The 22,822-nt window shown below is 43.2% G+C and overlaps 1 protein-coding gene across 1 annotated transcript; it reads right to left on the reverse strand.

Moving 5' to 3' along the window:
• Positions 1-551: 551 nt before the first annotated feature.
• rftn1a (raftlin, lipid raft linker 1a) lies at positions 552-16,933 on the reverse strand. The gene is made up of 9 exons (XM_070922387.1): positions 16,786-16,933; positions 9,557-9,740; positions 7,565-7,673; positions 3,689-4,457; positions 3,374-3,577; positions 2,142-2,251; positions 1,787-1,890; positions 1,288-1,363; positions 552-977 (listed from the first exon to the last, which is right to left on the reverse strand). The coding sequence occupies exons 1-9, from the start codon at positions 16,931-16,933 to the stop codon at positions 552-554; spliced, it is 2,130 nt and encodes a 709-aa protein (XP_070778488.1).
• Positions 16,934-22,822: the final 5,889 nt, after the last annotated feature.

The raw sequence follows: 22,822 nt of genomic DNA on the forward strand, positions 1-22,822 counted from the left end.
TAGAGGCTAAAATTGGCCAATGCAGATGTATCGGTCAGGTTCTAATGCAGTGCACTACATAATTTGTGTTAACAGTTTCGTTTCTATCTTAAATGATATACTTTACATATAAAAATACAGTGAGCCCAGTGAAATCAGTACTCCCTTTTTAACAGTCCTATTACAAGAAAGTAGTAAAACACAACGATGGGCAAGAAATTGATACTTAAGGCTTGGACTGGAGGCTTGCTGTAGGTTGAACTCTATAGCCTTGTACAGTTTCACTTCATTTCTTAAAAGGATACATCAAACAGCGACACTGACCCAAAGGAGAGAACTGCACAACACTTTCCCAATTATGGGAGCTACAACCTCAAAGACTCAAGAGTGTTACCGCCCTAAACAGCAGACTGAAGCAAAACATGATGGCTAGTAACAGTATGACTGACTACATCTGGGTCGTCCGCAGCAGAACTAAAGATCCACATCAACAAAACGTTATTTTGAAAGGCATTTCTTTTGATAAGCTAAACAGGTCTCAGCTCCCCCTTGTCTGCTTTGTGCCCAATGCGTCAACAGACGCCGGAAAACAGCTGCTGTTTGATCCTCTCCTCCGTCTTCACCTCCTCCTTGACCCCTCCATCATCGCTCTGACACACATCTGTCCATCTCACCGACTTCTCCTGCTTGGACGCTGGGATCTCGTCGATGTCAGTTTCCTCTTCCTGCTCTTCCACAGAAGCCCTGCTCCCCGATAGGAACGAGATGCCCTTTTGATGATCCTCTTCACTCTCCTCTCCACCTTTCTGAAGGCTCGCTCCTTCGCTCCTTCCGCTGTCCCTGCTCTTCCTCCCCTCTGCCTCTTCTTCCTCCTCTTTTGTGTTTCTTCCTAACCTGTCCATCTCTGTCTCCATCACAGGGGACCTGTTCTCTCTCTCCTCTTGTGCATCTCCAGTAGATTTTTTCTTTGCCTTGGTGCGACCCCTGAGGTTCAGCATCTGAAACCAAATAGACACATTTGAGACAGTTTCACGCTTTGTGCCGTGTCTTTTTCTTTCCATCTCTCCAGACACCTGACAAACCACAACAAAGCCTCTTTCATTGACGCCTCTTTCCTGTGCAGTTTGAGGTCGACTACTTGCCTATTATTAGACGTTTCCTGAGCTGGTTTATATTTGCTGTACATCCCATATTTAGTAACATGACTTTTTAATGGCACGTTCTGTGACATAAAGTCACGTATCCTAAAGGCACAACAGAGACAAGTGACAGATTTGCTGCTGAGATGGAAGACAAAGGGGAACAAACCTTGAAGTCTTTTCTCTTGCGCTGCAAAATGGGTCTCTGAAGGAAGAGGATTTGCTTGGTCGACAAACTCCCGTCACTGTGTAATGGAAAGAGCAGCACTTTTACTACTGTTACCTCTTATGTTATAATCTGAGGAGCTTGCATATCGCTACATGTATTGAAATCCAGTTTCTGTTCCCTGCGGTTTGCGAAGTGACTAGTTACAAGACAACAGCACATCAGCAACTGTGTTTTTGTTCGCAGCTCCAACAGACTTCAAAAGCAGTTTCATGTAGAGATGAGCATATGATCATGATTTGTCAGATCTCGAACCATCTGTCCTGTGTATCTAAACTACACTGTCAGTCCTAATCTCAAAACAGAATGAGACAGGCAATGTAATTAGTCCTCACTGATTTTAGGCAATGTTATTCAAAGTGATCAAATGTAAAGAAAAAAGCAGAAGACAGGTTTAGTAGAGATGTCAGTTTAACAGTCGTATCTTGGTAGTTAACTGTACCTGTTGGTCTTGACAATTGGTGTGGGTAACACACACATCAGCCTCCATCCATACGGAGCCAAAGACTGGAGCAAAGGGATGTAGTCCGTCTTCACCACAACACCCTGGACAGGAAAAAGAGATTGCTCAGACATACAGTATACAGTGCAAATGCACACAAGGAAAGAAATGCCCAAATACATTACAGTACGCGTGCAGGCAAGCAAATTTAAGCTCAGCCACAAGCATGCACACTACTTTCCTCCATCTCCACTTTTATGTAATGTTTGACAGAAGACAGCTTAAGCTTTCAGTCACAAAGGATTTCTCAAAGTGCACATCTTCTTCAGAGTATTAAAAAAACTCAAAGACCCACATCAACAACGGTCCACTGCTCAACCACGATGGCGTCGTAGGAGATGCTTGTGGTCTCCTCTGCAGAGCTCTGGAAGATGAACACACTATCCACAGATGAAACCCCATTGTCTGGAGAAACAGGACAAATTAGAGACAGAGTCAGATAAACAGGGGAGGATGTATGTGATTCAGACAGGAGTCACAGGCTCATCTCCACTCTCCAATCTCTCACTATTGATCCCCCCTTCCCTGACTTAAGCCTACTTATTCCATGGGTGACTGAACAGTGACTTATGGTGTAAGTCGTGGACTTAAGGCACATAACTCCTTGCATATCATCCAGCAGCGAAGCAGAGATCTACAGCCTGAGCAGCTTCTTCCTCTTGAACTAGTGGAACTCAACCAGTGAAAATTCTTAGGTTAAGGTCCAGAGGCAAGGTGAAACATTTACTTTAAAGCTGCAACAATCAATATTTCTATATTCACAGTTGGTCAAATGACTGTGCTTAATGTGAAAGTGGGCACCCACAGTGATGAACCCACAGATAATCTGAAGTTCCCTTTAGCTTTAAGGAACATTTTAGCTTCTTTCAGCTTGTTGTTTTGGTTTCAAGGCCCACAACTGGATATGGAAATAGACAACTGTCTGCAAACACATTGTCCATATTAACCTTATAAAGGGATAATATGTCCATGTTTACAGCTTATTGTGCTGCTCCCAAGTGGCCATAAAATCTATTTAGGTTTAGAACTGCGTGTTAAAGGTCAAGACAATATAGATTTGGTGGGTTAGGAGTTGTGGTGTTGGGGGAGTTTTACTTTAAGCTGATTGGCATCGTGGAACATTTTTAGCATTCACATTAAAAGAACTCAGTCACACCAGGATTTCATAACAGTACAATTTCAGACCAAAATCAACGTATTTAAATGGGATTGTTGCCTCCAGTGGATATGAAATTAATTTGTTAGGCGCTTTCAGTTCAATGTTAGTGAATTTTGACTCTAAAATCTGCGCCACTGACCGATACAAACCGTCTTAATAGTGATAACGGGAAATCGGGAAATCCAAAATGGATGAAGCTATCCTATTAACTCCAAGATTCCATTATGAGCTATTTGAGAGTTCACAAGAAGCCACTTTCTGGTGTGACTTGGCACTCATGCTCTAAAATGTTTTCTATGTATGATGGTGAAAGCGCTTCCTTAATGACATAATCAGCAATCGTTTGTTACCATAGCCATGAACCACACCGTTATCGTCTCCAAGGTGGAAAAAACCATCGATGAGGTGCGCGCCACTGGTGAAATGCTGAGTCATGTGGTCAAGCCAGTGTGTGTCAACTTCTGTGATTAGCCCTGCTTCCTTTTGTACTCGCAGTGGCACCCTGAGTGAGTAGAACCTCAGAGAAGTGTTCAGCTCCCCTGTGTGGTTGTACAAGGCAAAGAGCTGCATCCCTACAGGCACACAAACAAAAAAGCAAAATGGACGATTGGACACCGAACAGAACTTTGCATGATGATGATTCGTCCAATGATCCCACTACAAACAGGAAGCAGGTTACTTACTACCCGGTGCTGGTGGTGAGGTTGAATTCTTATCTTTCTCTGAACTCTTGAGGCGGATATGGTTGTTGTTGTGTGTCGTCACCCTGTCTGTACAGGTATAGTTAGCCTTTCTTTCATGGTTTTGATCCAGTTCTGGAGAACTGAGCCAGCTGTCTGAGCTTGAACTTTGTCTTTCTCTCTGGTTGGAGAGGTTAAAATGTTTCTCTGTGTATTCTTTGAGGTCTGGTAGTTGGCCCTTCTGCTGTATGATTATACCTGCAGCTTCAGGAGGGCTGGGACACAGCTGGTTCCCTTGGGCTTCTGCTTGGTTTTGATGTGGACATCCCTGTACTGAGTCTACACTGGGTTTGCTGTGATCTTGAGGTTGGTTTGTAGATCCCAGTGACTCTTTGAGGGTGATCTCTAAGGTCTGGATTTGCTCACTGGACTCTTCTTGGTTAAGCTCTAAACTCTGGATGGGTTTCAGAAGACTGAAGTCTGGTTCTCTTGGCACCAAAGGCTCGTGGTCCCGCATGTTATGTTCTATGCCTTCATGATCTAACTCTTGAGGTTCAAAGTGGTGGTGGTCAGATTCTATGTCATTATGAAGTGGTTCTGTGGGATCTGTTGGGCTGGTGTTGGCACTGAAGGGGTGTCGATGTATGGGTGAAGGGCTTGAATGTAAAGAGGACAGCTCTTCAGGGTCCCAGTGCCCCAAGAAGCAGGGTCCTCCGCCCGGCTGCTGGAGAAAGCCCACAAACATTACCCCTTGCTCTGCTACATCCTGGATCTGTAGGGGTAACATATACATACACAATGTCAATATCCATACACACCAATAAGCTCTATTAGAATACATTTGAGTGACACATGAATATAAAGGACGTCATTCACAGCACCACAAATACATCTGCACAGTCTCTTCTACTATAGTCAGACAAACAAAGCCTCATTTACACACAAACAAAGGCTGACATACGCAGAGTAGATATTCTGCAAAATAACAACCTACCTAATCATCTGCAAAGATCAAATATTCAAATGACAAAAGGACCTCATTATCCGAACGCATCCGTGTGTGTGCACGTGTGTGTGCACGTGTGTGTGTGTGTGTGTGTGTGTGTGTGTGTGTGTGTGTGTGTGTGTGCTGCTCCCTCCCATGGAGCTCTGGTGGTTAATTGTCAGTTGATATTTGGGCTGACAGTTTTAGACAGGCTCAACGGGAGAAAAATCAGATTGCAAAACTACCACCAAACAATAATGAGACACATCTTCCCCAATTACCCACTACTTTTGACACTTCACTCATCCACACACACTCATCACATATATATAAACATATATATATGTATATGTATATATATATGTATATATATATATACGTGTGTATATATGTACATATATACACACACACACACACACACACATATACATATATACATATATATTATTACCATGTAACACACTCACAATTACACACACAGTTTTATCTGACGAGTATGTCCGGGGACAGATTGAGAGTGGGTGGGCTAGTGAGTGCGGGAAAAATAGAAGTATAGAATTTCAAAATTGAACACGAACACACACACACAACACACACACAACACACACACACACACACACACACACACACACACAACAGCCTGTCACTCTGTCTGCCCGGTGCTGCTCCTGGGTTCTTATCTCGAACTCTCTCTGGCAGTTTGTGATCTGATTGGTTATTCATGTCACGCTGCCGGAGCCTATCACATTATACTCAGTGATGTGCATTTCCATCCAATCAGGTTTCCCTTTGTGCTCTATGGGTGTTCAGATGCAAATCTATTCAATAGAGCACATTTTCATTTCCCATTGTGGGACCGTTGGCGAATTCATGAGCAGAGAGACTAAAAGTGAGTTTCACAGCTGATAAATGCCAGTGATGACGCTGTGGTAGGCAGGGCATTTTAGGGTTAAGTCTCACAACTGTTTTCCGTAACTTCTGTAACCTTCCATTCATTATATAGCTCCTCCTTCTGTTTCCTAGTTCCAGTGAGCAGTGTCACAGGAGGTGCAACTAGTGGGAGGCCAGTATTGTTAAAAATCCTTCCAATCAGGTAAATTTGCACTATTTGAAATGGAAAACCTCTAATCAAATTTGCTCCATTTGAATTGGACAAGCGCCGCATGTCAGGACAAGAGGCAGGGTTACCATATGGCACAGACAGGCAATTACAGGCAGTTGCCTGTAGCCTTTTGAGCCCCATAATGTATCCTTCACTGTCACAGCAGTGCTGCGGCAACATGAAAGGCACACACAAAAACACACAGTGCAACAAGTACGGAGACAGAGAAGGAGGGAGTGGTGGATAGAACGCTTTTGTTAAAAGAGGACTCCACCGATTTAGCAAAAATCAACACAGAAGAGCCAGAGATATCATCTTTTTCACTCCATTCTTCTTCATTGTCAAAACCTGCAGCCTACATTACCCACAACGCAACTGAATACTAGCATCTTTGCCATTAGGACTGGACATTACCTTTCACCCATTATATTAAATGGACTATTCCACCTTGGTGTGGTACACTGTAGTGTGTAAACATGACCATGAACAACAGCAGACATGGAGCATTTTCAAAGTGGTTAAGATTCTTTGAAAAGACATTTGAGGTTGAGGAGATGTGGACCACCTGCCTTCAGTCTGTGACCTCCTCTCTCTGTCTACAGATCTCTACATGGCTATCAAACATACCACTCTCTATAGGGATACACAGATTCAATATGGCGGATCAGTATGAGCGCCGATACTGACCTCATTAGGCAGATCGGGTATCAGCCATGATGTAACAATGTTTCTTGGTCAGTGTCATTATAAAATTCAGTGTTTCTGCTATCAGTTATGTATCTATTAAGTAACAACTGGTATCTTGTGTCATTTACCTTACAGCGGGTCATTGCTTTTACAACCCTATTGGCTAGCTGTCTCATCTATATCAAAGTGGAAACACTCTTCACCCCCCTTCCAGCTGGCTCAAAGACATTCTTTTTCATATTAAATTAGAAAAGATAAGAGTTTCCATCAGTGTCTTGATGATAATTATTGATCATTAATGTTGTCCCATTTTTTTCCTGCCTCCTGAGTGGCTTCACAGGTCTATGGCTCCTGTAAGTTTGGATTTAGCTTTTTCTGCTTTTCTGGTTAGCTGTCCTTTTTTTTTTTTGAAAGTACTGTACAGGTCCATTTTCTTCGGTTATTTTGAACATACCTGGGCATGCCTGTGCAAAATTCATAAAAAAAAAGGTTTAAAGAACAACTGGCCGCCAACCCTGCCCTCATGTTACCTTATAAAACTGATTCCAAGTGCATATACACATTTAAAATGTAAAAAAAAAAAGAAAAAAGAGATGAAAAAAGAGAGCACTGGTATCGGATTGGCACCTGCAAATACCCAGAGTTGAGGTATTCGAATCAGTATTGGTAGAGAAAAGTCTGATCGCTGCATACCTAACACTCTCCCACTGGTTTAAACAAATAACAAGCACAGATTTAAATATTTTTCTTATTCTGCTCTTCTCTTTTAATTGAAGCATTCAGTGTCCTTCACTTAGATTTGTCGGTCCATGTCGGTTTTCACTGGAAGGCCTTTCCTTGAAATAATTCTAGCAATATTAAGCCCTCTTCCTTGCGTAGATGCCTCATCATTAAAGCCATGGTGCACAAAGAGCCTATTTGACCTACCCTGGAAATTAAAGTAAAATAAAAGATTTGTAGAACATTGATTGCGAAATACAAGGGCAAACATCTTATCTTATCTCAGGCTTCAGGCATCTCTATTTGAAGACAAATTCATTAAAAAGGGAATCATCTTAGACCAAACCAGCTTTGTCGGCATGATTGCGCTCCCCCTTGAACTCACCCTCTTGACATAGCTCTGGATCACTTCTGGGTCAGCTGCCTGGTGACCTGCCACACACACATCTGTCTCCAGACGATGTCTTCCCCACCTCAGTTGGCTTTTCTCTGAACTGCAGGGGGACAAATATTCAGTATAAAGCATCAATCATATGTCATTTAGTTCAGTTCAATTCTGCTCTTATGAACCAGAAAATGGAAAATGTTCTTGTACTGTTATAATATTACCCTGGCCTGTTCCCTGTCGGTTCGTTTCCTGTCCATTATCACCAGAGCAGTTCCATCACCCAGTAACATTACAGTCTAAACGAGCCTTGGCTCTATAGATTCTGGCAGACGTGCTCATGTTCACTAGCACTCATTGACCCCGAATGATCACAGCAGCAACATAATGTCAATTCTGGTACAGGGTGAATTTTCCATTTAGGGAGAGCACACGTTCACCGAAATCACAATAGACTTATTAGACAGAAAAAGGAACTGAATTTCCTTCTGCTCCCGCTGTAAGACACCATCATAAAAGGAGTATTCAGATACGCCTCTTCAGATTTGGATTGAGGTCAGTGGGAAGGCCGTGGTAATATCTTGTGCTCTGAGGCGTGAGTGACATTCTCAGCTAGATTTGAAACAGTGGTTCTGTCAGATTTTTTTTCCTTTCATTTTTAGGGTTTTTTGATGAAAGGGGGTGGCGGTGATGGGGACATAAAAGGCGGAGTAAAGGGGACGAAGGGGGGTGCGGAGGACAAAAGAAAAGGGGGGACGGCCATCACTGAAGTAAGCAGATGAAAGGATGGAGAGATGGTTTCTCTCTTTCAGCGTGCCGTTCCCCTCTGGCGAGAGCCGGTGATGCAATCAGCCGTCTCCACGGTGACAGGTGCCAGGAAGCAGCAGGACCACTTGGCAGGAGGGGCATCAAAGGAGAAGCCCGGCACCTGCCTGTGCACTAGAGTGTGTGTGTCAGTGTTTGTGTGTGAGTGAGTGTGTATACAATACGCTATTCCTTGAATTCACATTAAAGAGCGTACATCGTACACAGGAGAATGCCCCAAAATGTAGGCTGAGCAACATAATTCCTTTAATTACAAAGAGTAAGTGACAACAAAATGGAAGGTTAAATATGTAACCCTGGTTGTCTGAGTGAGAACACACAAAGATTGATCACACAACAGAGAAACAACAGAGACATTTCTTCATCCAAATTATCATTAAGTTCTAGTAAACTGATGTGAGATATTTTGGAGAGAGTGTGGATCATTTGATGTATTGTAGATCACTCACGTATGTTTTGGGAATGTTAGAAAAAAAATGTTTTGGGAAATGGTATGTAAAGTGCTTCATTAAATACTAGCATATAAGATCCCTACGAGTTGTATGGTACTTTATCTCTGTACTTTTATTTCTCTGAAGACTTCTTAATCTTAATAAGAAGTGATAAATATTTGGTTCAAACACTATTAATAGCAAATAAAAAAGACTAAGAGTCCGCAGCAATGCTAGTGGCTCAGTGAGATGTGTCAGTAAATTCCACAATGAGACGCTGTCAGCTTGCATTCTGTACCAGAGCGGATAGTAGGGAGGTATGAAAATAATGCTCTGCTCAAATATGGTGGCGAATGTTGTAGTTTATAGTGTCATCAAAAAATAACTGGGTTACACAAAAGATACACAGTATTGTATATTATCATGTATAGTCAAAAGTGAAAGAATTGGGACAGTGAGCTAAAGTTAGACATTTTTTGTGGCTGACTCATCTGCAATTCTTTTTACATCAAGAGGAGGTGGTGAGGTGCAGAATGTTTTGTGATAATGGGTCTCAATTGGCTTCCATTTTAAAACAATGAAATCACAAAAGCTGCTACCTCCTCTAAATCTGGCTGCAAGTGAATCATCTCATTTATATTAATCAATCTGCTACATAAGTCATTATAGTCCAAACTATTTTATTCTATAATTTATATAATAATGCTGAAGACAAGGGTGTGTTTGGTTTGTGTACCTTGGCGTCTCTCGGACCAGCACAGCCCGGTGGAGCTGGCGCTGGATGTGTGCGTGGTGAGGGCCACAGGGATGGACAAACGGATGGACAGCGACCAGGACAAAACCCTGCGCATAGAGTTCCCTGACCTGAACCGGCAGCTCTCGGACCGACGAGAGACAAAGCACCGATGACACCGGCACCTCTGGAGGGAAGAGAACAGGTGAGAGGGGAGGGAGAAAAACAAGGTTAGACAAGAAGAGGTAATTGGAAATGGTCAAGACATGGACATGACAGCTTGCAAAAGAGGCAGGGGAAAAGTAGTAGAGGGGTGTTTAGAGGTGGATAAAAGCTGGAACAAAGAGGAAAAGGGAGGAAAAAAGCAGGGGAAAGAGAAAAGGGGACAAAGGGTGTGAAGAAACAAAGACAGAGCATGTTTCATTATGATAATTCCCACTGAACAACAACACATGGCATCTTCACGCTGAATCTGAAACTAATTACACCAGAACTATTAGCCTCTGTCCTCACTGTCACCAGCAGTCTGGCTTCTGGAAAACACACACAGTGTGTGCAAAGACACACTCCTACATGTGTGCTGGAAAATGCTCTTTTGAACACACACACATCCATATCACAGACATAGACAGCTGGATATAGTAAGAAATGTACACACACATACATTAAAAGGTTGGAAAGACAATACTATCACATTGCCTGTTTGGGCGTGCGGTATTTGCAGCAATCGCTAACACAGAGCCGGTTCCCTTATTACCAAACACAATGGGAAGAAAACCCCTTTACTTCAGTAGAAATGGTTAGCGGAGCTTATCGTATGGAGGCAAACTGTCACGGTAAATCCACCTGGGAGAGCGCGATGTTTGTGAGAACCGCCCTCTCGGGGTCGGTGCATTGTGTAAAGCCCTCTCTCTGTTCACAGGCTTTTAAGGGAACATGTGCATGTGTGACTGTGTGTTTCTGTATCGCTCAGTGAAGCCAGGTGTGTGAGAGAGAGGAGCATGCAAAAAGAGATGAAGGAAGAAAGAGGAGAGAGAGAGAGAGAGAGAGAGAGAGAGAGAGAGAGAGAGAGAGAGAGAGAGAGAGAGAGAGAGAGAGAGAGAGAGAGATGAGTCTGTTTGTGCCTGAATGCTTGTCATCCTTTCCCATTCAATCTCATTTGCATGGGTCTGGAAAAGAGAAAATAACCTGAATAAATTAACTAGACACACACAAACACACACATGCACACACAGGGAAAAAAAAAGATGTGCAAGCCATCTCATTTTCAATTTGTTCTCCATCATCTGGCGTGTTCACACATACACACACTCACACACATATATGAGAGGCTGGCCAGCACGCTAGGATACAAGCACATGAACGCACTCCTGACTCCCGTCTCTAAACAATGGGAAAAAAACTCCAAGAGAAAATCCGATCATCACATCAGCTTGGCTCGGAACCACGAGAGCCTTTCATCAAGCAAACACTTTAAACGGGTGTCTGTGGGGACTTATCAAAAGCAGTACAGTGATGATAATAATAATACCAGCTGGAGACTGGGGTGGGGTGGCAGGGGGAGATAACAACGATCCTGTCATCGTAAACAGTCATTAGCCGTCATTAGCTCTGCACGGCTGGCACTCACCCACCGACAAGACGCAGGCAAGGCATCGCAGCTAATTCAGGCTAGGCATGCAGAAGTTATTAGGGTGTTATGCAGCGCTTTAGGCTGGGAAGCGACTTCATTTATACTGTCTGCCACTGTGGGATTTAAAGGGAGGCTGCAATTCCACTCTAGAATGGGAACATGGGAACGGCTCAGGGCAGAAAATCCGGGTGGAGTTTTATAGTGCCAGCTAGTGAGGGCAGGGAAGGGGTGCAGTGTTAGCACATGTATGTTTAAGGGAGTCGGAGATGTTTGGTGGAGTCTTGCTGTGCATTTGTTTTTTGTGACTTTGAGGATCAGAGAAGAGAAGAAGTGGAAGTATATGTGTATGTGAACGAGCATGAACATTTGCATCCATACATGCATACATGTACAAGTGTTTGAAAGCGAGATACAGACACATGCGTCCAAGGGTGCATTGTTTAACAGACACAAGACGGGGCCGAGCGGCTGTTCAGCTGTTGATCCCCACTCTGCTATTTCCGTCACAACCCGAAGCTTTTGACCACACGACAGCCGCAGACGCCTCACTTTTTGACCCTGGCTGTATTCGGAGTGTGAGAGTCATCCCCTTCCTGTAGCCGCTTGAAAGGGCTTATTAATTCCTTGTACAAATCCCTGAATTTCTGTGTGCGACTGTAAAGCATATTTTGTGGACAGTTTGCCGAAGTATCTCAGTGAGTGTGTATGGGCGATCTTTTTTTGCCTGTGTGTGTGTTTGTGCATGAGAAAGAAAGAGTTTGCACTAAGCCTGCTAGGTGATGCATGGGGATTACTACTAACAGCCACCCTCAAGGCTTATCCCTCTGCTTGCTGGAGGTTCACGTTTATTTAAATAGCCATCTAATGACTTGCAGAGGTTTTAGGCGAGGATATGTGCCAAAACAGTGACTATAAAATAATCAGCTTCCTGGAGCCAGGAGCTCCCCACTGTTTAGGGAATGCAGCCGCTGGCTATGACAGTTGTTGGTCAGCATCTGAGCTTTGTCAAATGGAGTCTGATCTCCTCACAACGCACGCTTTAAAGGAAATGTCTGAGAAACAGAGCGCCAATTGACTTAAAAAAAAAAAAGACTTCTTCAACTAGTAAAAAATTACTTACAAGTTGAAGAAGGGGAGGAAAAAAAAGGTTTGCTGTGGTGAGAACACACTGTGGCACTTAAGATGCATACAGTACCATGTACTTGTGATGTCGTGAATCTCTCTGCCATCTTTGCTGGTATCCTCTCAAGCTTTTTTATGCCAATAAGACTGAAACAGCATAAAGGATCTTTCCAGAAAAATGGTTTGAGCTATGTCAGATCATCTTTTTTCAACAATCTTTCATAAAAAATATTTATGTGTTTACCTGGGAAAGTGTGTCAGGCAGCAAAGATCCATCAAACTGATGGATTTGTGCTTCGCCAGCTCTCTGAGCTAAATACATCACACACAGATTCTGATAGCAAAGATGTACCGCATAAGGCAGGGGGCTTGTATATCATTCTTTGTCAACAGAGGAAATATATATCATAACACACAAATGTATATGTGCGCACACACACACACACAAGCACTGACATATACTTCCTGGCAAAATAAACTCAACCACAGGTATACAGTAGCGCCGCAAAAAGCCACACAAACACAGTGCTGAGCATTAGACACATGTTGTAAGTTTTAATGAGCCGAGTGGGTCTCCGTCTCTGCAGGGTGGCAGAAAGTCATCAGCAGAGTTCAGCTCCTCACTGCCTGCTCCAGAGACCGGCGTTAGTCACACAGCATCACACCTAACTTACTTCCTCACACATCCTCGGATTCCTGACTCCCGCTCGCTCGTTCTCACACCTCCAACTCTCTCTTCTCTCGACTTCTCCTCTCCTCGCTCTCAAGACACTCCGCTTCCCTCCTCGATCCAGACCTGACAAACGCTAGCTGCATCGCTCGTTTTTTTTTTTATGTGCTGTTCATTCTCTCACCCTCTGTTCTCTGTTGCACCTCCTTGACTTTATTCTGCCTCCCTTCTACTTTGCTTTTTCCCCCCTCCACTCTACCTCTTTTCTGCTCATGCTCTACACTTCTTCGGCTCATTATCTGAGCACAGCTTCGACACAAAAGGAGGCTGGGTTAAAATGTCACACCTGGCTGTTACATTTCATACTCTACATTCATGCTGACATGTCAAGGCAACCAATCAGTGTTACAATGAGAATAAAGAAGATCATGGCAGTTGTTTTTCAAGGTGGGGGATGTGTCAGTGTACAGCCGATTGGTGATTAGAGACACATTGGTTTTTAGGTCGTATGATGAGATGGAGCTGAAAATCAAATAAAAAAGGTCTAAGTGTGAAGCGCAGGCCAAATGCCTGGAACATTGAACATTTTCCTCCTCACCCTCCCTGGATTCACCACGGGGTCGCTATGACCCAGCATGAGTAAGTTGTGATTAGAAATATTTTTGGTTGGAGCAAGGCTCATAAAGAAACACTATTATCAGCCACATTGTTTCTGGTCAGTTTCATCACTCACTAGTCAAAGAGGGTAAAGTTAGAAACCGCACTGCACTCTTCATTCTGAACACTAAGCTCCTCTTCCTGACAACAAACTTAGTTTCATAAATGGCCACCTCGTCTCAACATACCTCAGAGGGGCACCAGCAAAAGATATTTGTTTTTCATTACTGTGTAGGAGTCGTCAAGTCACGCTGGCTGGAAAATAATATTATTAATGGAGGCCAAATTGAATTAAAGCATGGATTTGACCGTGGGTTTCCTCAATGTCATGGACTGACATACAGATTCCTCTATCTGCCTCCTACATACACATACACACACAAACACACACGGACAAACGCACAAATACAAATAAATCCCTTTTGCTGGGAATGAGGTCTCTCAATCTCCACAAACAATCAGATAATCCTTCAGGAATCCTTCACTTCTCTTGGTCTCTCTATCACAAATGGAGAGAGAGAGAGAGAGAGCGAGAGAGAGCGAGAGAGAGCCAGGCATACACCCACTCACAACCACACACACACACACACACACACACACACACACACAATCAATTCACAGTAGCTGTGTTTATCCTAAAATAGAGTATACTCATCTTAAGCAGCTCAGGTGGCATCACTGAGTTTACCATATAAATGACCTGCCTGTCTGTTGAAAGATAACACTAACTCTGTTCACCAAGTGCTATAAAGTGTTTTGTGTGAGCTTGAATGAGCCGCCATCGCTGCTTGTATGAACATTGTGTGTGTGTGTGTGTGTGTGTGTGTGTGTGGTTCTGTATCTATCTATATGTGTGCTGCTGCTGCTGCCACCCATGTGATTAGACAATTTATCTGCTACTGCCTTTAGCAACGAGAAAGACGAGCCATCCTCATGTCTATTGTCTGTTTTGGTCACCACCACCACTTCGCATTGCCAGATCTCTCTCAGCCAACACTACAGCCTAAATCATTTGCCAAACATAACAGGGCTGGCTGCAAATGAAGCCGACTGGCAACCAGATCATTGCCATTTGGCTGTGGCGCTGTGCCTGCTGTCTGTTACAGTGTTGCATTGGAAACTCTAAAAAAGGACTTCAGTTGAGCTACTTGCACCTGCTTCAGCTTGTCGGGTGATGGAGTGCACACAACACAGGCTTGTAGAAACATTAAGCCATAAGGAAAAAAAAGTGTTTAAATGTCTGCTTTAACACTATCTGTTTCTCTTCCTCGCCTCCTTTTCCCCCCTCGCTCCGTCCCTCCCTTCTATCTCTTCACAGTCCACACCAACACAATGGCAGAATTAGTATTTTTAGAAACCAGACGCCTCTAGAGGATTCTCATCAAACGTTCTCAAGACGCTACGAGCACACACACACACACAGACAAACAAACACACACCCACCCACATGTTATCAGACACACAATTTTTCATATTCACAAACAGATACACACAAACACACACATGGCTCCCAAGACAGCGTGCAAACACACATCAGCTTTAGTATATTGTCACTGTACGAGGGAGAGGCAGGGAGAAGTTGGAGGGCATGGCTACAGCGTGCACAATACAGCTGAATCTGAGAATTAGCAAGAACTCTTTGAACTTCCTGCAACAAGAGCCGCACAAAGACACAACTTCAGCTTATAAACCACTTTTCGCCCTCAAGATGGTTACAGTATGAAAAAAAAAAAAAAAACAGTTCCGCAGAGTTGCTGACCTAAACATTTCATTTAACTGGTTGGAGTAGCAACTGTGGCTATTTTATGAGTGGAACACACACACACACACAAACAAACACTGTAGCCAGAGTTCAGGATGACAAAGCAGAGTCGGGTTCAACATGTAAACTTACTAAACAACCACATTTAAAAAAGAACAAGGTGCTCTGTAAAAATAATTCCTTTGGATTATGACCAAATGTGAAGACACATTCCTTGGAGCCTGTCCCCTGCCCCCCTTCCAGTGTGGAACTGGGACAAATGTGAATCAGATCTGAATCAAAACGGCCTGCTTCAAGATTTGTTCTTTTCATTTCAGCTGCATCTGAAATCGCCCCCTCTGTCATCATTCATTCACTGATCCCTGCAGTACATAGTAAGCACTCAGTAAGGTACTCTACTGTGAGTGATTTCAGACACTCAATTATCATTACTTGGTCATTCAGGAGCAAAGGAGAAGCACTGCATTATGATTTTTTTTTAGCATAGCTTTGGTTTCACTTTACCAAGAAGGTTGACATCCATCAATCTCAGAGATGAAAGGTGTAAAATAATAGGATTTAAAGGAAAATTTGACCATATGATGTTTTTCCAAGTTTTACCATAAATTAAACATTTATCCGTCCCTTGTTAAAGCTAAAACATCTAGTTTAAGAAGCTAGTTAAGTATATCTAGGAATAAGGCTGACATATGAGTAACTTCTGAAAGTAAAAAAAAAAAAAGCATAATCCTGCACCATGATCTTTTGCCACTTGGGGGCAATGCAACAAACTGTAAACAAAACATTGACATATTATCACCTTACAAAGTTGATATGGCTATCATGTTAGCAAACGTATTGCTCATTGACACAGAGCAACATAACCATTCATTTGAGGTCTTTTTAAAGGCCATAAGTCTAATATTCACTCTCCCTTTACCTCTTCTTTTGGTATCCACCAACTATTTAACTGCCAAATGCTCACCTGTGTTCACCAGCTAGTTGCTAACTGTGTCTGTCTGCTGTTTGGCGCTGGGGAGGTAGTGTACAGGCCGTTTATCAGAATTCTTTTGCGGCTAGAAATGAGGTTGATGACAGAGCTGAGACTGGATCACAACAGTAAAGTTTTAAACAAAATGTTTAAATTGCTATAGCACCATCATTAGTTTTTGTGTCCATCATTTTTGATAGAGAAACATTGCATGAAGAAACAAGTAACACATGACTATTTCAAGTATGCAAGTGTGGGAGAAGTCAAGTCAAGTCACATGAAGTGGACATCTCACTGGGTTTCACAAGCCCAGCCCAAACAGGACAAAGGAAAGACTTTACACATAATTGGGGATATGTACAATGTTAAGGGCTCACAGGAGAAATGAATGACAGTAAATGGATAATCTTATCCATACCTTCTTTCCCCAACAGGAAATCCAGGAAGTGGTAGGTGTAGGCCACGCCCACTTTGGTCTCCACCTGAGGCCGTCGAAGGGTGGAGTAGATATTGCCTGGGCTTCGGCTCTCTTCTGCCTTCCGCAACTTAGGAAGCCTACACCCCATAACTCTGCGATAGAGGAGAGGGGAAGAGAGCTTTAAAAACCATTAGAAAAAGATGGGAGATTAGAAGAGAAAAACAGAGGAGGGAGCTAACAAAGACTCAAGCGAGAGACATGGAGTTGATAGAGTTTCTAAATATACAGAACACATTAGCACTTCCAATAGAGCACGTGTGATAGTCACACTCCAGTCTAAATGCTATTGCTCACACAGAGCTCGAGCTGTGGGAAATAATGTGTGTATCTAACTCTCTCTCACACACACTCACACACACTGCAATAATCCTGAAATATGAAAGTGTCAGCCATCACCTGCTTGGTGGGCTGTGTTACGGGCATCTCCTAATCAAATAGGGCTGATTGGGAGCGACATGTTTGATCAGAACGAATTAAAGCAGAAATGAGACTGATTTCCTGCCCTGTCAAGCAAAGCGACATGAGACTAGATGGAGAGAGGAGAGGAGAGATGTTACGTTGTACTGCTAACCAATTTATAGGTTGATCCAGGGGTAGCCTTGAGGCCCAAAGAAATGTATTTTAGTACTTTTTCAGATGGTGGAGCAGTAGATACCCTCAAGGGTAGGTGATTGCAAACACAATTTGGAGAGAGCTTGAAATTTCTTTTTTAAATTCCTCCTTTCCTGAATTTCAACAGCCAATTTAGACCCAAAGATCTGAGTTGCATAAAAAGAAAAACAAGAAGCGTGAGGTGGCTTTTAAGACAAGTGATTGGGAATTGAAAGTGAAGGAATGGGCGGAGGGAGTGAAAAGAGAGGAGTAAGAGAGGGGTAAAGGACAAGAGAAAAAAAAAGGCGTGGCCAAATGTCATCAAGCTAATCTGATGTGACAGCGTCAGTACCCTCAAACCATCACCACAGTTACGCTTAATATCCCCGTCTGCCACGGCTTGTAAGAGCCACAAGGCGAGGTGCGCATCTGCACGTCTGTGAGTGTGTGCATATGTCTTCCCCAAAGGCAGGTCTATATCTGTGTCTCTGTATCTGTATCTGTTTAGGGAGCGTGGAGAATGACACAGTAACTCCCATTGGGCCGAGTGCACGGACATTAACTCGGCTAACGATCCTAACAGACTACATTAAGCCTGGTGCGTGTGTGTGTGTGTGTGCGCACGTTTGGTGACTTACAGCTTTGATGGTATGGTACGTGCATTTTGAAAGGTTACAAAGTTGCAAAAGGCAGCATCTTTGGACACATTTTCATACCTCATCTGTCTTGAGACAGTACACTCTGTCATTTCAAATTTTGCAAAGAACAAGCAATTAAGAGTCATTATTCTTTCAACACAACGTGCTCGTTCATAATGAGGACAAACAAGGAGAGATGGAGGGGTGAGGCTTTAGGAGAAGGAGAGAGAGAGAGAGACACACACACAACAGTATATCTTATCTCCTCTCTCGTCTTCTTCACCCCATCCTTCCCTCTCCTCTTGACCTGTCTGTTCCCCTCTTAAAACTCTAATGCCATTAGCTCTTCAGTGTGTCTCACTCATGGTTTCTACAAACCTCTCTCTCCCCATGTCTGACCCGTGCCTTAATCACCTCTTTCTCTTCGGCCTCTGCTCTGCTTCTGTCTGCCATCCTTGATTAGGACAACTCCCTTCATTCTATTGGCATGATGGCCTTGATTAGTCTGACAGTAAACTATTCATTTTTGTCATCTCTCTTTTGGTGTCCATCTGATTACAAGAACTCCCAACCCTCCCCGCTTCATCATCGGTTAATCCTGACTTTTACTTTCACTCCTTCTGTCCACTTTTATTTTCTCAACTTCCCTCCAGTCTTGCTCCTTCACCAACTTCCCAAAACTCTACATTGTTCATCTCCGTCTCCATCCTTCCTGTCATTACATTATAACGTTACATTACGCCTTTCCGCACTCCCTATCTACAAGCCCTCCAACACTCTCCGTCCTCCATCCGTCCACTCCTTCTGTCTGGTGGCTCGATGAGTTTTCGCAGCCGAAGTGCTCCCCTGCTGAGCCTCTTAAGTCCCATAAAAGTATTACAATGTCTCCAGAAAGACAGCCAGCCAAGTAGGCCCTGGGTTATGACTAAGTCAGACCATGTAGATCCACTCCCTAACATCTTCCCTCCAGGGCTGTGCTTTAATAGACACTGTCTGTAACAGGGCAGGTTAATGTGGGGATGTTTAGCAGGCTTCATCTCTGGCTGTTTTTTTTAAAGGGGGTCAAGGGTGAAGCGTAGGTTGGAGGAGAAAGATGTAGTTAAAATATGATAATGATGACTTTCTGATACGAAGAGAAGCATATAGGGAAAGACAGAAATGTCTGTCATTTGCACCCTTCTATCAGTGAGTCTTTCCTTAGATGCACTTACCCACTTTCTCACCCTTTGCCTTAGCTTTAGCATTTTAATACAATTTCTACCCTATCCCAATGCAAATGATCTCAATTTAAAAAATCACATTCATTCATTGTCCTCATTTGTGTTTATGCATAATGCATTATGCGGTGCTAAAATATCACAACAATTTGGAATAATTTGCTTACTGTTTAGCTAGTGGCAGTTTTTCTTGTCAAATAAAACCTGATTGGTTCTAGTCTTGGTCTTGACTAGCCTACAGCTCTACTGTTTGATCCAACATCTTATCATCCTTTTCACCGTGCGCTGACGGTTTCGTTTCAAAACAAAGGCCTCTGCTTTAACAGATGAACTCTGTCTGTTGAGGTTTAGAAACAGATCTCCGTAATTGGACACAACGCAGAATGAAAAACCAAGGTGGTTGTAGCACCGGAGAAACTCCAGTGCCTTCAAGACTTGAGGCCTTTTTGTTACATATGAGGCCTTTTTTTCTCTCTACATGTTGACTTCAAACAGAATCTCTCACTCGCTCTCACACAAACAAACAGGCAGAAAAAGGCCTTGACAGCAAAAAATATCCATTAAATGGAGAGAGACGGGAGAGAGAGACAGATGAAAGAAGTGAAAAGGAGAGAATGGAGTGAAGAGGAAGACAGACGGGGAGTAGCAGAGGGCTTCTCATTAAAGAATCTCTTGTAACAGAGAGTTTTGAAATGACAGCGGATTTACATGAGAGCATAATCCGTGTGCGCTATGCCACTGCTCTGCTACCTCTCGTGCCACTCAGGGGTGGATGTCTACTTTCCAAGAAGCAGTATCTCAAATAGTGCCAAAGTTCAAATTCACATTTTCAGTCTCTTCCTACTAAACACTTTATATTGTCCTAGCCATTGTTTTTAAAAATAAATATATATTTAAACCCACTTATCATAATCAACTACTGTGCTGACAAGCTACAGGTAGCAACAGCTGTTGAGAAACAAGTAAGCAATAATGCACGATGAGGAGTCCGGATACAACGAAATAACATACAAGGTGAAATCAAAGTCCATTACGTTACGACACCTCAGAGTTCATCATCCCAATTTTATCACTGCATTTTGCCAAAAGAAATTTGTTTGTCATCTAATGTTTAAAGGTTGTTTGAAAGGTTACTGTGTGTAGGTCAGAGTAAACAGGTGTATAAGCACTTGATTGTCTGATGCAATGCTGTTTAATCATTGAAGCATCACCATAAAAATCCCTAACCAAAACCAAGTGGTTGTAGTAGCTCTCATGCCACCTGAGGAGGCGTGTTAGGTTTGCTGCATGTAATACACAGTAATTGCTAGTTGCGTTCATTTTTGCACCTGATGCACTAAACTGATTTATATAAAGGTATCAGGAAATAAAAATGTCGCTGCTGGCTTCCAGTCTCCTTTGTTATCGGACTTTATGGGCCTGCTTGGAAGCCATAATTCCTACTGTTATGTGTCTATGCAAGGGATTTTTGGTCTATTAACAATGTTTGACTCTAGTTGCATGGTTGTTTGACAACAAAAACATGTATGAGATACGTCAATGAAAACTGTTGCATTATTAATAAGATCTTGTTTCATATTGTATGCAATTCACTGAATTTCAAAATTGGGAGGTGACAGACTGAGTCCTGGGGAGTGGGCTTCCCTCCCGCTGGGTTTGAGCGCCACTCAGTTTCTATCCAAAGATGGGGTATGCAGAAGATGGGGGAAAGCAAGAACAGACTGAGGAGAAAGGGGGGGGGCAGACAGAAAAAGAGAGGAAGACAGACAGAGAGCAGACTGGGAGCATGTCAAGGTGCCTGGAGGGAGGTGCGACTCCCCCAAGCAACAAAGTAATCACCTCAAACGGTGTTTTAATGAGGCTGCATGGGGAGGATAAAAACAAATTATGACATTGATGTATTGGTCTGTCGCGCAGATCCTTGTGCAGCCTATTTTGCTCTAGAAAGAGCAGTTTATTAACAAAGGAAGACTGTTTGGACTGGGGGCATCAATTCACTAAACCTTGAGGTAGGCTCTTAAGGTCCTTGAATCCATCATTTAACAATTTAGACTCCATTTCTGAGGAGTAAGAATAACTGATGACTTTTATAGAACATCAGCCTACTGTTTGCATGGCCCTTGTGATGAACTGGTTGTCACTCACCACTAATGAGTGCTTTTTTTCAAAGGCTCCCAAATAGATTTCCAAGCAATATGGTGTGCACCCATACACAGGCCATGTAACTAAGTGATGCCCCATGCTTTTTGTGGGTGCAGCCTACCTTGAAATTACATGTTTCTGCCCCCCCCCCCCACCTTTGGTGCGTTCAAATGCAACCTCTCTTTGCACGCGCGCACACACACACACACGCACACACCCACCCAACCAACACGTGGCTAGCTGGTGCTGCCCTTTAGCGCCGGTAGTTTAGTCAACGGGAAATGATACATGACAGGTCGCTTACGCACCAAATCTTTCTCGTTCTGACACGCACACACTCACACACACTCGCTCCATCCCCCTCTTCCATCTGCGCTCGGCACATTTACTCCGTCACGCATATCTTGAGTTCACTTCAACCTGTGACAGCGAGCAGAGGGGCTTATTCATTTCGTTCCGCCACGAAAACAAATGGCACACAAACATCACACAAATCAAATGACTGGCTGGATGTCTAAACCAAGAGGATCTGTCTCTGTCACAGATCAAGCGTTTTATTGTGAAAGGCTTCCAAAGACTTTTCTCTGGCTTTAATTTTAGCAGACCATTTCCGTCTCTACATGTTGTTAACTCTCTTTAAAGTTTTTTTCAAAGCTGTAAAATATCTTATTTCATAGTGAGAAAATGCACGTGCCGCAATGAGAGTCATGTTATGTAGCCTAATTTGAGTTAGGCCACTCATATAGCCAAAAAATAATCTAAATATTAATAAGACATTCATGAGTAGCCTCGATGTGATTATTTATTTCTGCAGAAAGAAAACAAACAAACAGCCATGACTTCAACTCACCAGTCAAGTGGTCCCCAGTCTGTACCAAGTGTGTGCCGGACTGAAAGCTTTCTCGCACTCGAGTCTGTCGGATGTGATGTCCCCCTCCTCTCCGTGTAATGTCTTCACTGTCTGTCTCCGTCACGGCTCAGATCAACTGCGATGCAATGGGAAGAAAACATGAGTCCCCCATTTAGAAACTACAACCGGCTGCTGCTGCTGAAGCTCGCGGGCAGCTCATGATGAACACTCCGCCTGCCTCTCTGTCGCCAGCGCGTGTGAAGAGGAGAGGGAACGAGAGGGCGCTTTACACACACACACACACACACTCTCCTCCCTGTTGTCTCTCGCACGCTGTTACTCTGAAACACTTTGAGACACAAGATTAATCCTATTGATGAAACTTAGCCGGTGATACTTTAAATCTTAGAAAAGTGACAGCAGACACATGAGCGAGGACACAAAGTATACAGAGATAACCTTCTTGCACTGGATATTTTCCAGGTATTTTTGGCCCAGCAGTCAAAGTGGTAAGTTTTTAGTTGAGTGTGTTAATCACA

Source organism: Enoplosus armatus, chromosome 16 (assembly GCF_043641665.1).
Source record: "Enoplosus armatus isolate fEnoArm2 chromosome 16, fEnoArm2.hap1, whole genome shotgun sequence".
NCBI lineage: Eukaryota > Metazoa > Chordata > Actinopteri > Centrarchiformes > Enoplosidae > Enoplosus > Enoplosus armatus.